The sequence below is a fragment of the Brienomyrus brachyistius genome, chromosome 2 (assembly GCF_023856365.1).
Source record: "Brienomyrus brachyistius isolate T26 chromosome 2, BBRACH_0.4, whole genome shotgun sequence".
Classification (NCBI taxonomy): Eukaryota; Metazoa; Chordata; class Actinopteri; order Osteoglossiformes; family Mormyridae; genus Brienomyrus; species Brienomyrus brachyistius.
Genome location: NC_064534.1, coordinates 1,165,767 through 1,182,599, shown reverse-complemented (window position 1 = coordinate 1,182,599; position 16,833 = coordinate 1,165,767). Strand labels below are relative to the sequence as shown.

Below are 16,833 nucleotides of genomic sequence, written 5' to 3'. Positions count from 1 at the left end.
AGATCAGGTCAGCCATACTGAGGGTCTGCACCATGGGAAGCTCACCCGCCTCCCAGCCCTGCTGGTATTCCTAACCTCTGGTGTCCTTCTAGTGGAAAAAAATGATAAGGTGGAGATTACATACGCCTCAATAATTACTGAAAATAAACAAGTTGCCTTGTTTAGCAAATTACAGATGCTTAGCAAAGTTCAGGCACTGCCATTTGCAGGTTGAGCTCAATAAGGCTTTGTCTGTGCAGCCCGTCCTGACGGCTTGTTGACATAGTGGTGCTGTCTAACAGTTTCTTCGTAAACCCGGTAACCCTAAGATCCTCTCAATTCTTCCTCCTCACTGTACATGGGGGGAACAGGCATGTGTTCTCTGCATGTCAGATCTGCAGTGTTTCCAGGCACCTAAACTTTATAGATTTTGTTCTGGTGCTGCTTTGTAATGTTTGCTGTATCCATTACCAGATCTGTGCAGGTCCATGATAATTTCTCTCCTTTCAGCTGAGAGCTCTTCGCTTTTCCTCTTGGTGATGGCTTTCCATGCCAGAAGGCAGACATCTTTTATTTTAGATATACATTCTTCAGATACATTGAAACCTACATTGTGTAGAAAGAAAACTGTACTACTCGATAAAATGGGAAAGTTAAAACTATAGACCTCCCGACATGCTTGAACAGAACAATTGAATCGTTCTGTGCATTTATTTATTTTTGCTCATTTTCAGTAATTCCTCAGCTGACTGTAACTGGTTGATAGACATTCATGAAGAAAAGACTTTGTTAGCAAACAATTATTTTAACACACATTGAAGAAGGTGAAATGGATGTTTTCAATCATTAACAGTGTGTGCTATCAGAGGAGCCCTCTCTCACTCACTGGAAAATTCTCCCCATGTGAGAAAGTTGCCCTGGCAGAAGGTGTTTTGCGAAAGCATTCACTTCTGGCATGTTTGCGAAATGTATCTTAATACCATCCATCCACCTTATTGCATATCTGGGTCCTTGGCTTGTCACAGATGGGCCTCTGTGGAAAGGTCTCTGATCTCCATCCAGCAGCCGCCCATACCACTACCCCTACTCCCCCCTTTCCTCTTATCTCCCTTTCTCCGTTGTGTCTTATTTAAGAGCTTGGTCCCAAAGGGCTGCGATCTCCCCACGGGTCACCATGAAGGCCACACTGCTCCTACCGGCGGCGCTCCTCTTCGGTGAGACTGGCCGATCCTTTCCTCCTGAGGTCCTGGGAGACCTTCATGCTTTTTGGCGTGTACTTGTGGCGGGTGGAGGGGTCATGCAATTTAACTGATGACCCTGTGTTGCCCCCCTCGTGCCCAGCCTACAGCACCCTTGGCGCCGGGGTGCCCTTCGCTCTGTGGCAGTTTGGAGGCATGATCCAGTGCTATCAGCCAGGAGTTAATCCCTTCCTCTACAACAACTACGGCTGCTGGTGTGGCTTTGGGGGCTCTGGGATCCCAAGGGATGGAGTGGACAGGTCATTTATCACACCTAAAGGGTGAAGCTCTGTGTTCAGAAAGTGAGGAAGTGGTGCAGTGAGGGCTGGAGCAGCAGCAAAGAAATACACTGTACCTACTTCTATTGGGCACAGAAGGAGCCACAAAATTCACTGGTTGCTTCACCTTCTAGTTCCGTTTATGCTCTTTAACTTTTCTTCAGGTGCTGCAATGCTCATGACCTCTGCTACCAGGCCGCCAGGAAGAATCCAGAATGTCGCCCCCTGGTGGATGTGCCATACACCAAGCAGTACGACTATACCTGCACTGCTTCTCAGGTCGAATGCTCAGGTAACAAATGAGGAGACGTGTCCTAACATGTGTGTGTGCATGAGACAGGAAAAGTGTTTCAGACATAATGATTCAGACATAAGGCTCCCACAGCCTCCAATGACGCTCTAACCCAAATGCCTGCGGTTCCCTCAGCCTCCAATGACGCTCTAACCCAAACGCCTGCGGTTCCCTCAGCCTCCAATGACGCTCTAACCCAAATGCCTGCGGTTCCCTCAGCCTCCAATGACGCCCTAACCCAAATGCCTGCGGTTCCCTCAGCCTCCAATGACGCTCTAACCCAAATGCCTGCGGTTCCCTCAGCCTCCAATGACGCTCTAACCCAAATGCCTGCGGTTCCCTCAGCCTCCAATGACGCCTGCCAGGCTGCCGTGTGTGACTGCGACCAGGCTGCAGCTTTGTGCTTCTCCCAGCACACATACAATCCAGAGAACAAGAACCTGGACAAGAGCATCTACTGCAAATGAGGCCACATCACCAAGAGGAGAGCGATGATGAGGTAGTACTGGTGTGATCTATGACAGCCTGCCTCAATCAGCTTTTCTGTATTCTCAATGATTCACATAATTATCTTACATATTCACAATGTGCAGCAGATTCTATGGAAACAGAAAATGTGGCAGGGCCTTCCGAAAGTAACCTATCAGTGTTGGCAATAAAGTTATATCTGTCACACATGGGTCCATGCAAGTGTGAGTATGGAGCAGAATAAGTGAGTGTGAGTCTAGAGTAGCATGGCTGAGAGTGAATATGAAGCTGAATGAGTGTGGTGCAGCATGGCCGAGTGTGAATATGAGTATGGAGCAGCATGGCCGAGTGTGAATACGTGTGTGGGGCAGCATGGCCAAGTGTGAGCGGGAGTGTGGAGCAGTATGGATGAGTGTGAGCGTGAGTGTGGAGCAGCATGGCCAAGTGTGAGCGTGAGTGTGGAGCAGTATGGCCGAGTGTGAGCGTGACTGTGGAGCAGCATGGCCGAGTGTGAATATGAGCGTGGAGCAGCATGGATGAGTGTGAATATGAGCGTGGGGCGGCATGGCCGAGTGTGAATATGAGCGTGGAGCAGCATGGATGAGTGTGAATATGAGCGTGGAGCAGCATGGATGAGTGTGAATATGAGCGTGGAGCGGCATGGATGAGTGTGAATATGAGCGTGGGGCGGCATGGCCGAGTGTGAATATGAGCGTGGAGCAGCATGGATGAGTGTGAATATGAGTGTGGGGCAGCATGGATGAGTGAGAATATGAGTGTGGGGCAGCATGGATGAGTGAGAATATGAGTGTGGGGCAGCATGGATGAGTGTGAATATGAGTGTGGAGCACCATGGATGAGTGAGAATATGAGTGTGGAGCAGCATGGATGAGTGAGAATATGAGTGTGGGGCAGCATGGCCGAGTGTGAATATGAGCGTGGAGCAGCATGGATGTGTGTGAATATGAGCGTGGAGCAGCATGGATGAGTGTGGAACCAAGACAATGACCTGCCTCTCCAAACAGAGGTGGGTGCCCTGGCGACCTGTCCAGAGTATTATTTCTAAAAATTCTCCACTTTTAGTTTTCAAAGGAAGGTTGCTTCACAGATTTTTGACCGCACACATTAAAAAAAAAACACTGATAAACATGTGCACAATTAAGAATAAAACCCAAAAGACATTTTGCCTCTTTTGCCCACAGGAATGTTCAGGGAAAAAGTGCCACACCTGGACGCACACGCGCGCACACGTACGCACGCGCACACGTACGCACGCGCACACGTACGCACGTGCACACACACAGAGGATGAGTCACTTAAAATTCACTCCTGCTGAATTTAGGTACTACAGGAGAATGCTGAACAACAATTTTGACACCAGCCAGTCAGAGCTGAAATAACATAAAAAGTTGGAAGAATAACTAAACATTCAGCACCAGCCATGATGGTGTCAGTGATTTAATACAAGTATTAATTAGAATATTCATTTACTCCACCATGAAATGTGAAGAACACAAACAGTACAGTACATTCACTATTACCCCTTAAGCACCTTACAAATTTACAAAAGACCATTCATTTTGAACACTGCATAGTTATAGACAATACAAAAGATGGTCACCCCCCACCCCCCAGGCACATTTGGTTTCTCCCTTTCAGGTCCCCCTACACCATCTAGCATGCTCTACCTGGGGCCACAACCTACTGCCTGCCTGGTGTCACTCTGGATAAAACATGATGGATCTGACTACTTCACTGTGGAAGCCCCCAGCTGTGGGACAGCAAAATTAAGGCACCTGGATGATAGTGAGAAAGGAACCCTGGAATGTGTGTGTATGGGTGGGTGGGTGGGGGCGGCTCATCCCCATTCCTGTGCCCCATTCCTAACTGGTGCTGCTTTCAGGGGACCCGACCCAACACCCACCCAGTGGCCGCCCTTTTCGGGACGTGACCCCATGCGTTTTCCATCGTGTCAGTGCTGAAAAGGCTGCTTTGTTTTCACCCCCCCCCCCCCCCCCCCCCCCTCGTGCAATGTGACTCCCTTTCCACTATTGTCAGCTACTGTGTACAGATATCAAGGAAACTTCATACACCAAACACCACTGAAGAGTCAGCAGAGGATGGGACATTTTGGGCTGGGAGTTACAGAAGGTCAGGGAGGCAGTGCACTCATCTGATTGGCTTGTAGTCCCACAACATGTGCCCAGTGTCATTCCTACCCCCGCTGCCCACCTCTCAGTCAGGTGATACATGAACGACGCGAAAGACAGGCAGGCAGTCGTTTGGTGTCGGCACATAACGAAGAACAGATAAATAACAAAGGTCTAATTATCCATACTGAACGAAACTGGAAGTAAAAAGTAAGAGAACGTAGAGGCTGCTTCCGCGGCACATGCCACGGGTCATATAGGCTTGTACAGCAGGGTGGTGACGTACTTCTTCTTGTAGCGGTGAGTGGCACTCAGAACCATGACGCCATCCTGAGAGGGGGGGCAATGAAAGCAAAGCAGACGTGAACAGAGGGACCAACAGAGGGCAGCACTGCTCTCAGGCTCAAACTTCTGCTTTTGAAAATGTCGAAAATTCGATCTAATTCAGCAGCAGCTCTTACAGCCCACATGCAGATCCGGCCTCACCTTGATGGAGAGGGCATACAGGTGATTGAGCATCACGTGATTGGGCTCTGGCAGCAGGGCGGGGTCACACTGTTATGAAAATAGAGTAGGCGGAGTCAGACACATTACTCTTGGGGCAGATGATAAACATACAGACATGGATGCAGTGGAACTCCCTAACCAGAAGGGGGCACTGGTCCACACATCTATAGATTTAAAAATGCCTGTTAATAAAAAAAACACCTTAGAAGTTTTAAAAGATCAAGACTACGAGGTTTGAAATACACTTAGTGTAGAATAAAAGACAAAAAGCACCAAAAAACTATCAGTGATGAAGAGAGGAACGCGGCGCTCACAGAGATGCCAGTGTCTTTGTTGAGGATGACTTGAAGCAGGTGAGGCGGGAGGATGGGGGGAGACTTGAACTTCTCCTCAGGCTTGGACACGTAGGCTTCCTGCTGGTATGGCCCCGGGGGGGAACTGGATAGCTCTGTGGAGGTACACATGGGCTCAGGTCAACAGAAGCAGCAGATGGGGGCTGCATGTGGCCCAGTGGGCGAAGAATCTGTGCCTGTGATCAGAAGGTTGCCGGTTTGAGTCCCAGCCTCAGCAGAACAGTCACATCCTACCGGCTCTCGCCGGGTCTCTGTATTTTATCCTAAATAAATCATAAATATTTGTCCCATTACCGGCTTTTTGTTGATACAGGGATGTTTACTTACACCCACGATTTGCTGAGTGTATTAGTAATGCACCTAAAATATTAATCAGAGGCATATCGTGACGCCCAAAAATTAATCTGTATAAATTCGGCATATTCTTATGTTTAATAAGCCCGTCAGACTTCAAACTGTACAGAGTACTGCCACATCACCGACCTCTTTTTACCTGGTTTATGCACAATATCTCCTCTTTTAAAAACAGACCTTATGGCTGCTGAGCTGCTTCTTTCTTCACCGCCACTTCAGTACTTACTGCTTCCACGACATACCAAAACAGTAGTATGTGGCGTGATCTGCTAACCGAATTTAATAAACAAAGATACACCGAATTTATGCATATTGCTAATTTTTGGGTGTCACAATGCGGCTCTCATTATGGGGGAAATAAGTGTGTGTAATGTACCAAACAGCCGTGTCACCCACCGGAAACATCCGAGCACTTCTGAGAGTCCACCATAAGTGCATCAAACACCTCAAAGTCAGTCTTCTTCACTTGGATGAGGTTGTTGACAGTTCCAAGATGGTTGGTTACAACAGGCTGAACAGAAGGTAATTCAGTATCAGCATAAAACCTTTTTATTTTATTAAATTATCAGCATGCTAATATTTGAACCCTCATTCACTCCCTGCTGTACTTTCGTGTTTTTCACCATCATGCTGTATTCCCACTACTGTGCTACTGTAGATTACAAATAATAAACACAGCAGTGAAAACTTAGAGCCCATATTATTTGGACCTCACACAGAGATGGATTTTACCTTGATTAGTGACCACCAACTGGCAAAACGAAATGCAACTGAATCCGGCAAACGGTTAAACGAGAACCCCCCCCCACCCCCGCTAATGAAACTTTCCAAACAGGTGGGGAGCCCTGCTCTCCATACTTTAGGGATGAACCTGGGACCCTCGGCCAGCAAACTACGCCCTTTGAAAACTCACCTCTTTCGGGTCATGGGTCCACTGCCCATCGACATAAAACTTGTACTGATGTTCCCCTTCAGGCAAATCCACTATGGCCACAAAGTTATTCTGGCTGAGAAGCAGAAAAACCAGAGATAAGCCTAAAGAAATACTCTCCCCAGAGACATGCTCAAGCTGACAGGCTGACATTCCGTATGAGCAATTTATTACACTGAATATCTTACAAATGCTGCTTCTGAAAAATAATGCATCATAATGCACACTGGGAAAAGCGATAAAAGAGTTTATATGAGCTAGATCTGCAAATGGTTCTAGCAGTACTGGACAAATCAGTGATGCCGAATCAGTGCATGCTGCCCCCTGGTGGTGAGCAAATGACACACACAGCAAGAATTCAAAGGTGTCAGTATTTCACTCTTGGGTAGCCCAGGTGCACCTTTTGTTCAAGGGGATCTTATTTGCCCAGTTGTTGAAGGATCCGGACAGGAATACTTCTTTGCCGGTGCCAGTCCAGCGGAACACGGTGGGTCGTGCTTGAGCGGGACCCCTGTCGTTAGCCTCCAGGTCCTGTTGCCAGGCGAGGTACTCGTCTTTCTCTGCTGGAGCCTACCCGGGTACGAAACAGAACTACACGTAAATGCAAACGCAGACGGAGGCGCAGAAGACAATCAATATGCATTGTTCGTTATTTTGTCACTTGAGACTCTATGCTGGTGTGAGAATAGGGTCAATTAAGTAAATGAAATGCTGCAATCAAATTTCGCATCATATTCCTTCCATTCCCCCCGTGCACATGCGTACTGTGCTCACCCAGCGTCACAGCGATCGCACATCTCTTTAAATGTACCTTGATGTCCACCCCTTGAAAGATAAAGGCGTCCTCGGTGCTGTCCGTCAGGATCTTGGGCCTGTCGCCCTCCTTATGGCCGCGGCTGTCACGCCGGTGGGCTTTGTCGCCGTGCCCCAAGCTGCCTCTCTCGCTGCTGGTGTTTCCCATGGTCCCACCGCTGGCCAAACACAACACAAGAAACACAACAATAAACACAAATGTTTAACTGTTTGTGAAGGGTGATTCCAGTAACTGCTAAAGCAGCATCCTTTACCTAGTGTTAGCACGACATCTCACTTAATTCCTCAGCACTTGGAAATAATCAAAACTGTTTTAATGCCTGAACGTGCTTAGCGGTTATTCTGTCTTGACATTGTCAGACGAAGCATCGTACTTCTGAAAGTCTGGCTTTTGGGATCTCGTCTACTATAAGGTCATACAGCCATAATGTCATATATGGTTTCTATTCGTTAGGACCATGGCTATCTTCTGTAACACCAGGTGACAAAAGGATGTTCATTTATATAGCTACCTTTCCATGGGCAAGTGACTTTCCAACATTTATTGAACAATCATAAGCAAATCTGTATTACGACAAAGACGATTAGAACCTAGAAAATGAACACCCAATGTAGAGAAATGTCGGGGACGTCTTTAAAAAGGGGGAAATCTGGCGAATACCCGGATTTTATATACCAGTCCGTACCGTATTTCGCCCTTTGCTTACTAACCACCTGCTTTCGCTTAGGTTACTAATGAAACCTGGCGCCGGTTGTCAGCACAGTTACTCGTCCCGTGTGCGGTGACCCGCAAGGCCGCCATGGACAGTACCTCAGCGCTTCACGGGCAACCAGGGCTCAGCTTCCAAAATGCGCAAAGCACTTCCTTCAAACGCAGACAATTTTCGCCAGGAGTCTGCAGAGAACTGTATCTCAGATATATCAGCGCGTTAGCCAGTTGCCTTTTCTGTAACGGTTAAATCTTTGCGTGTCGCTCAGGAATCTCCCTCACTTCGCCATTTCCTCCCAAACGGCGGTTCCCGAGGAACTGCTGAGCGACGCGACGTGCGCGAGCCCGAAGTACGGGAGCGCTGTGCGCGAGCCCGAAGTACGGGAGCCTGCGAGGACAAACTAAGCCGGGCTCGTCCGGGCAGCATAATTTTCGCACACCAGACTGTAAAATGTATTAGGAATCCATCTAAATTTATTAATTAAAAATAAATACTTTGAAATAAGTGATCTTTAGAAACTATTTTAATTTAATAAATCCCACGTACTGCTGGGTCGGCGTAAAAGGCTGTCCCCAGGTTACGAACGAGATCCGTCCGCTAAGTCTATCTTTAATAAAATAATAATAATAGTAAAGATTTATTGAGGGAAATTCCCTTCATGCCTACCTCCAGATTCCTCAAAGTAACCACTCACAATAGCACCCATGGAGGTGGGGACAACGGGCCTTGTTCAAGGACCATCAGAGGGGTTGAGACCGGGTTCGAACCAGCAATTTTCTAACTACAGCCACAGAAGTTTAGCCCACTGAGCCACATGCTTACCATCATCGCTAGCTTTTTAATAATAATAACAATAATAATTATTATTATTATTGTTATTATTGTTGTTATTATTATTATTATTATATATGTCAATAATAATAAAAAAGTAACTAAATACTGTACTGAGCCTTAAGCCGCGCGATGTTTTCATGAGCGTAACATAATAGTGCATGTTTCCATACTGCAAGCCATTGTATTTAACCCGATTTTTTTTTTTATATAACAGGCTTTATGGCAGTTCGTTCTTAAGTCGGACATTCTTAAACTGGGGACTGCCTGTACTCACAAGTCCCCGTCATTCACGTTTCTCGCCATACCCAGCGGCGCGCATGGACAAGGTCAGCAAGCTTACTGTGATTCTGTAAATGATGGCAACATTGTTGTTAACACTAAGAAGATATTTAAAACGAAGCTGTGTAAGAACTTCTGTAAAAACTCTGATGGGATTTCTTATTGTTGTCCTCGTCATTGAATGTACTCTTAATAATAATAATAATAATAATAATAATAGTAATTATTATTATTATTATTATAAACGCCTGTAATCGCATTGGCAGAAGCTGACTGGCGTAAGACATCGCGGTGTTAATGCCTCCCTCTTTCAGGCAGGATTACTTGTGTAAATTGGGATTTCCTAACACATTCCTGACGGTTGTCCTGTCACCCGGGTTGTGCCATTGCTATCTTCTGGGCAGCGGGTGACACGTCCAACATGGCTCCGAAAAACACATGCAAACTTAAATAAATAAAGGTTTAGCGTGAGGTGTAAATGACATTAAAGTCTGCTGGTTGAAAATTGACTCTTGTATCTGTTTACTGTGTTAATTATAGGCTAAACACATTGTGGGTCTTCATTGGCATCAAACGTCGCTCATAGATTAAATTTAATTTGTGGTTCGTTTCTATCAACTGCAGTCTGCCCAGCTTTGTGCCGCCACTGCAGTCATCTGCTATATTTAGAGACGACTATTACATATCGGAATATCGGATCCTCCGGACTTCTCAGTTTGTGCTTGGCATGAAGGGTTTTGGGGGGGCAGTGAGTGTGAGAGGACAGCCCCCCCCCCCTCCAGTTTACCCCCTCCCCCCCACCCTGACAACACAGCTATGCAATCCCACATCAGTTACACCATCTGTGCCTGTTTGTAACTCTGAAAATACAAGGAAGGGCTCAACTCAAATGACAGATTTTATACATGGCAACCTTAATAAAGGTGTAGGAGATTTTCGACAACACAACCAAAAACAAAACTATTGACTTGAGGAGGAAGATCCAGCAGAATAGATGACAATTAGCCTTGTCAAATGAGTCTGTGTCTTATACATTCATAGCAAAATTAACTTTTGAACTGATGTGTTACTCAGTCTGATATACTCTGATAAAGCTGCAGATAAACCCAGTCAAGCAACAAAGATTCTTAAGATCCAATAACTAATCGAGTAACTAGCTTAGCATTTATTCTTTGTTATCTGTATAGCATATTTTACACAACAAACTTAATTATGTACAGCTCTGCAATAGCTTTACAATTTTGGAAGTGAAATACACAATATATTATGTTCCTAATCGGCCCATAGTGTATGAATGTGAATTAATGTGTGTTTGGACTGGCATCTTGCTCGGGGTGTCCCCCAGCCCTGTGCATCTGACTTATCAAATCAATGGATATGCAAATATGCAACCCCCCCCCACACCACCACATCTGGACAGTTTAGTTCTGAAATGATGTCTATAGTTTCGACAATTAGCTGTATCTTCACAGGATTTTCTGCGGGTTCATTTTATTTTAACTACTGCACAAGGCTTTTCACCAGAGAATGCTTCACATAGCATACCAATGATTATACAATGATTATGTTATATTAATATTAATCAATATTAATTATTATGATTATGCAAGTTTCTTGAATTTATTTCTGCAGCCAAATGCTATTTTATTTCTAAAGTATTTAGAAAAGTGATGCCCCAAAAGGAAACCAGTGAAGACCGGTAACTGGCGCACTGTCATGCAGGAATGTGCTGTGAAGCGTAAAGCAGACATGCTGACCTCCTTCACTGCTGCCAGGGTATGCACACCAGCTCCTCTGAGGTCAAAGGTCATGTGCAGCACACCCCCCTGCCCGGGCCCTCAAAAGCAGCACCTGAACCTATATGATACTGACCTACCTCCATCACAAACAAGAGAAATGCATCTTGATTCCACCATCATGGTGTCTAATCATTTTGGCTGAATTGTCCGTTTTAATGGACAGTTTTTATATTTTTCACCAGACAGGTTAAACTTGCAAAAATGCAGAATAAACTGTCAGTGGGAGACAATTTTTTTTCAGACTTCTCCCTCATCACAGCAAAAATCAGCTCTTGGCACATGGGAATTTAAACAGAGCCTGTAGGAGGGGCATTAGAGACCAAGGCAGGGGAGACCGAGGCAGAAGAGGCCGAGGCAGGGGAGACCGGGGCAGGAGAGGCTGAGGCAGGGGAGACCGAGGCAGGAGAGGCCGAGGCAGGGGAGACTAAGGCAGGGGAGACCGAGGCAGGAGAGGCCGAGGCAGGGGAGACCGGGGCAGGAGAGGCCGAGGCAGGGGAGACCGGGGCAGGAGAGGCTGAGGCAGGGGATACCGAGGCAGGAGAGGCCGAGGCAGGGGAGACCGAGGCAGGGGAGACCGGGGCAGGAGAGGCCGAGGCAGGGGAGACCGGGGCAGGAGAGGCCGAGGCAGGGGAGACTGAGGCAGGGGAGGCCGAGGCAGGGGAGACCGAGGCAGGGGAGACCGGGGCAGGAGAGGCCGAGGCAGGGGAGACCGGGGCAGGAGAGACCGAGGCAGGGGAGACCAAGGCAGGGGAGACCGAGGCAGGAGAGACCGAGGCAGGGGAGACCGGGGCAGGAGAGGCCGAGGCAGGAGAGGCCGAGGCAGGGGAGACCGAGGCAGGGGAGACGGAGCTGTGGCCTTCTGGTGGATTTTCTGTGGAATGGTGTGCAGATCCAGGGGCCCGGAGACAGAGGAAGGAAGCGTGAATGTGCAGCCGGCTGCTCCTTTCTCGGATGAAGAGGACTCCTCTGTTGAAGATCCCCTCATTTCCTCCCACCGATCAAATTTCATGCTGGAAAGTTAAGGGGAGCAGATTAATCGACAGCCTCTGTAATTTTGACTCGGATACTGCTGTGCGGACTCTGGGATGAGGAAATGACTGAACGTATAAAAAGATGATTACTGCTATGCAAAGCATGACATAAAATGAAGGGAGGTGTGTTTCAGTGTCACATTACTAACCACCTCGGCACCGTACACCCTGCTCATAAACTGTGAACTAAATTTAAACCATCAACGAATCACGACCTCTATATGTACTGCTGTATATGTAAATAGAATTTACGATTATCACCTCGACCCCATTGCAGGTAACCAGTATGGCTTACAGATGGATGGTACTGAGATTATATTTGTTTAGGGTCATGTAGCATGTGACTGCACGTGTGTAGGAAGCAGTGGGAAGAGATGTGAGCGGGTGCGTGCCGGGCCTGTCTGGCTGGGGGCCGTGTAACCGGACCCCCCGGGGATTAGGATGTTATGTTACGCGCAAAGATGGACATGACTCAAGCCTCAGCTGCCGGCGACCTTTCTGTGATTGGGCGGGGGGGGGTGGGCAACATGAGGTTGAGGCTGACTAGATGGGGGGTTTGACCACACAGACAGTGAAGTCGGAAGGTGTGCTGGCAGCCAGGGGGGGGCAAGCAAAGGTGGGTCCAAAGCTCGTACCGTGGTGAAGTGGACGATGCAGTAGATGGCTATGAGCAGCAGGCCGATGACAATGGAAGCGATACCTAAGTGCAGGGCTTTGCGGCCCAGCCGGCGAGAGCCCTCGTAGTCCCCCTCGGCGTGGCTGTTCTGTGACTGCGGGTGGGGCGTAGGCGGGGGAGGAGGGACGGGCACAGGGGGGAGAGACTGTTAGGCCTGGGAGAATGTCAGACACGGTAATGACGGGAGTAAATTAAACCAGGCATTAGAAAGGAACGAGCCCAAAGCAGAAGGAGCCACCGGTGACTGAGCTGGACTAAGAGAAGGAGAGAGGGCCCTCTGACGAGGATGCTGACACGTCAGTGTGAGCGCGGACGTGGAAACGCAGAGCGGGCTGAAGAGCACCCCCTGCAGGCTCGGATCCGCAAACACTCCTTCTGGCGCCGCCTTGCCGCAGCGTTATCAGCGAGCTTCCTGCTGTACTATGCAGAGGCTGTTCTCACACCCACAATAAGTCAGAGCAGTTCATTTATTCACACTATCAGTAGAAATATCAGATTAGTTACTTCCTTCTGTTAAAAGCAGCAATGTCTGCACACTCACAACGTGTCAGTGGCTGTCTGACATGTGACAATGAACTAGACATTAAATTCACAACAAAACCCACAGGAAGGAGTTTGCCCAGCTGCAGAAGGATATCATTTCTTTTAAAAGCTGGTTGTTTCTAAACATGACTGGTAACTAGCGAGACCAACCAGTGGCTCCTGCCCCAGTCTGCACAGGGGCACCCTGAAGCCGCATCCCAAACAACCCTTATGTCCCATAAAACTCCAGCCACTCTCTGTTTCAAACTCCTCATGAAAATACATTGATCTGTTTAACTGTCCCAAAAATGCAAAAAGGCCCCATAGGCTGCAGTTCGTAATGTGACCTAGATTCACGCATGGAGAAGGAAGCTTTGGTGAGACAAACAAAGGCAGGGCGATCGCACTGATCACGGGATGAAAGACAGAAGACGGAACCGCAGCGATCGCTTCCTTCCTGGCGGGTTACGGTTCCTTTGGAGAGATGCGTACGGGTGAGAGCGGCGGCTTCTCGGAGGTTTCCGAAGAAATTCACAAAGATGAGTGGGAGATGTTCATTAGAGCCCACGAGGACCACAAGGGGGCAAGCTGGTGTCACACGATGCAGGCCACTGCATTTCTTACATGTGGGTGGAGGGGGGGGGGGGGGGGTAGGACGTGGGCAGGGAGGCTGCACGACAGCCTGCCTACCGCATGAATTCTCACATTTGCAGAAGACCTGCACCCACGGGTCACACCATGGCCACCAAAAAGGATAAATAAAAAATGAACAACAGGACCAAATGTTAGGAGCTCACCAAGCCTAGCAGCCCAGGCTAGACCAGCATCCCACACCAGACCGGCAGTGCGTGCGGACCTGGGCCAGGGAGCCCCTACACGTCGGTCACATGAAACGAGCGTAGGAGCTTCTCGCAATCATGCAGGTGCAGCCAGCATATAGCAGCATCCCACAGACCTGAAGTCATAAATAGATCTATCTTTGCAAAGTGTAACATTAGCAGACCACATCAATCGCCAAGTAGCCGCTGCATTGCTATAGGAAGATGTATACTGCAAAGCAAGCCAAGTAATTGGCTTGGTGATTAAAATGCACGTTCAATATTTTTTTTACTCTGCCAGTGTCTTGCGTATGAAAACCATTGCTATTGTTTGCCTGTACAGTGAACACCCACTAAGCTGGTGAGTGACTTGCAAACAAGCCAGCACCTTTGCACCTACACCGTGGGTATGGGCTGTAAGCTGCTCTACAGCGTCACCACGATGCTGTGATTAAGTTCTGGTAGCAGTGTAAGGCATTTAACCCTTTCCAGGTAATCTGACATGCCTTGACATTTAAAAATATTTTTAGAATTTAGTGATCAGTGTTGACACATCACACAATGCACAACAATGAAATGTGTCCTCTGCATTTAACCCATATGTGACATGGCCACTCCTGGAGTTAGGGTTAGGGTTAGGGTTTAGATTAGGGTTAGGGTTAGGCTTTAGGTTTAGGGTTAGAGTTAGGCTTTAGGTTTAGGGTTCTCCCAAGGTACTTGCTTCCCATTCTAATGATAACGGGTAATATCCACCCAGTACCCAGCACAGCCCAGTATAATGAGATGACTGGGTTCCTGGACCGAGATTCCCACAGGTACGCACCATCACGGAAAAGACCAGGGCCACGATGTTGATGGGGTAGGCGGGGCAGAAGCAGGTGAAGATGGTGAAGGCCAGGTAATTCTGTAGCGGGGGGGGCTTCCTCGGCCTCATTTCGCCGACGCTGGTCCTCATCCAGTGGACGCTTGACATTCCGCTCCGCAGCCCCAAGCGACATCGGTGCAGGCAAAGATGACAAATAGAAGCAAAGATTAAAATTTCACTTAAAATATACAGTAGTATGAATACAGCTACAAACTGCAAAAGAGTGAGCAACCTTCACTAGGTCTGAGGACTGCAGGAAGGGCTGCCCTACAGCTGAGGAGCGACTAAATTATTTTTAAGGGTAAATACAATCTCCCTCGGAGAGAGAGGGAGGGAAGAGTGGGTGAGAGAAAGAGAGAGAAAGATGGGTGGGTATAAAGAGGGCTGCAGAGATTTACACCCTCTGGATCTGTTCCAGACCCAAGCAAGGAGGGGCACGAGAAGAGAGCGTCTTTATCCTGGCAGTCTATTCCTGGTATTCCAAGTAGAGACTGGCAAACGTAGACTGAAAACTTAATTTGCAGACGGAAGTGAATGGGTGTAACGAATCAGACGGAGGTCTCCGCGGCTGCTTTCTAACCAAAACCAAAACAAAATCCCAAAACTCAAAGTCTTCAACGGGCAATCAGCCGCTGCTGCTTCTTCCACTCTGCCAGTCCACAGCCCTCCGTAGGTCTGGAGCAGGCCGTCAGATCAAAGTCCAGGAGGACCTGCTCCAGTAGTGCCAGTGGGGCTGCTTCCAGTATCCCACTTCTGACACCAGTATAACGTCTGGCAAAATAAGGCATCACGGCAGCAGACGAGAAGGAACATTTTAAAGGAGAGCGACACTCTTTTATGAAGCCATTAAATAGACAAACACAGGCACCAAAGAACCACTGAAGCGCATAATGTGGAAACCCAGGGAGGTGTAAAGTGGCCTGTAAGGTACACACACGGTGGGTAATTTATACTACAGCTAAAGAAATGTGAGGACCAGACAGGCTTCATGCAAGACACACGAAAGGGCACCACAACAATCATGAACAAAGCAATTAATTAACAATAACACAAAGAATGGGCTATTTACATTTTCCCAGCATGCTCCGGTGGTACAATACCCAGAATCCTGCAGCCCCACTGCCAAGACAGTTTTCTCTTCCATTTTTCCTATTGGCTGTGCCAAAAACATGTCAAATCACAGCATGCACAAGTTTAATAAATTTGAACTCAGGGCACAGGTTCGCTAAAATGCACGATGCACTCAGCTCACACTTTGCTTTGTGCTGCAGAAAATTGCAGCAATGCTGCGCAAGCCGTAGAACAATGGATTTCTGTATGTGACGGACCTTTTGGTGCATTTGGTGAGAAAGGGCTTTTCCTGTCACACTTCTCAGGCGATGATGGTTCTGCTCGCCATAGAATCCGTGAGGGATGTAGTGGAAGGCAGACGGTGGAACACAGAGCTGAGGTGCTGTAGTAAACGTCAACCTTAGAGAGGTTATTGTTGAATGCAGGGTCTGAATCAGCTCACTCAAATTATCCTCCTAGCAGAACAAGATGGTATTGTGTAGCAAATTAGGCGGTGAGCCACACATAGAATATCCAATGGCCATTTATTACCCAAATCAAAAGCAGAACCCAAAAACTCAAGGTTGACAACAGACAGGCGGGAAAACAGAGAAGGTTAGAAAGAAAACCAGAAGCAGAAGTCAGAGTGTCGAGAAAACAGATAGCAGGTCAGAAATCGAATGGCGGTTATCAATCTAAAGAACCGGGAGAAAAGCTCAGTACAGAGTGAACTTGCAATAGTAGTAATGAAGTAATGAAACCAACTGGTATTTATCTAATGCAATTGTAATATACTATTGAGGATGTCCAGGGAATTGTTCTATCCAAGAATGAGGATGGATCCCTGCTAGTTTGGGGCCCTGACACTGTGACTATGAAAAGTGAG

At 47.7% G+C, this 16,833-nt stretch overlaps 3 protein-coding genes across 5 annotated transcripts; 1 reads left to right on the top strand and 2 right to left on the bottom strand.

The window, feature by feature from the left end:
• The first annotated feature begins 1,146 nt into the window (after positions 1-1,146).
• LOC125720339 (phospholipase A2-like) lies at positions 1,147-2,460 on the top strand. The gene is made up of 4 exons (XM_048995618.1): positions 1,147-1,193; positions 1,321-1,477; positions 1,660-1,787; positions 2,133-2,460. The coding sequence occupies exons 1-4, from the start codon at positions 1,154-1,156 to the stop codon at positions 2,252-2,254; spliced, it is 447 nt and encodes a 148-aa protein (XP_048851575.1). The 5' UTR covers positions 1,147-1,153; the 3' UTR covers positions 2,255-2,460.
• A 1,237-nt stretch (positions 2,461-3,697) lies between these two features.
• On the bottom strand, positions 3,698-8,414 carry prkab1b (protein kinase, AMP-activated, beta 1 non-catalytic subunit, b). 3 transcript variants are annotated; one of them, XM_049001285.1, is made up of 8 exons: positions 8,050-8,414; positions 7,362-7,521; positions 6,951-7,120; positions 6,533-6,626; positions 6,016-6,130; positions 5,227-5,360; positions 4,892-4,960; positions 3,698-4,735 (listed from the first exon to the last, which is right to left on the bottom strand). In XM_049001285.1, exons 2-8 carry the CDS (start codon positions 7,509-7,511, stop codon positions 4,658-4,660), a joined length of 810 nt encoding a protein of 269 aa, XP_048857242.1. In that variant the 5' UTR covers positions 7,512-7,521; positions 8,050-8,414; the 3' UTR covers positions 3,698-4,657. The 3 variants fall into 3 exon arrangements, with proteins under 3 accessions (XP_048857242.1, XP_048857234.1, XP_048857243.1); XM_049001277.1 differs by having other exon boundaries at positions 8,175-8,413; XM_049001286.1 differs by lacking the exon at positions 8,050-8,414 and adding an exon at positions 7,618-8,011.
• Positions 8,415-10,328: 1,914 nt separating this feature from the next.
• On the bottom strand, positions 10,329-15,225 carry LOC125727552 (transmembrane protein 233). Its single transcript, XM_049004357.1, is given in 4 exon segments — positions 10,329-11,995; positions 12,652-12,786; positions 14,856-14,948; positions 14,950-15,225. Coding segments are annotated over 4 exon segments (321 nt in total). The 5' UTR covers positions 15,031-15,225; the 3' UTR covers positions 10,329-11,983.
• Between the last annotated feature and the right edge of the window lie 1,608 nt (positions 15,226-16,833).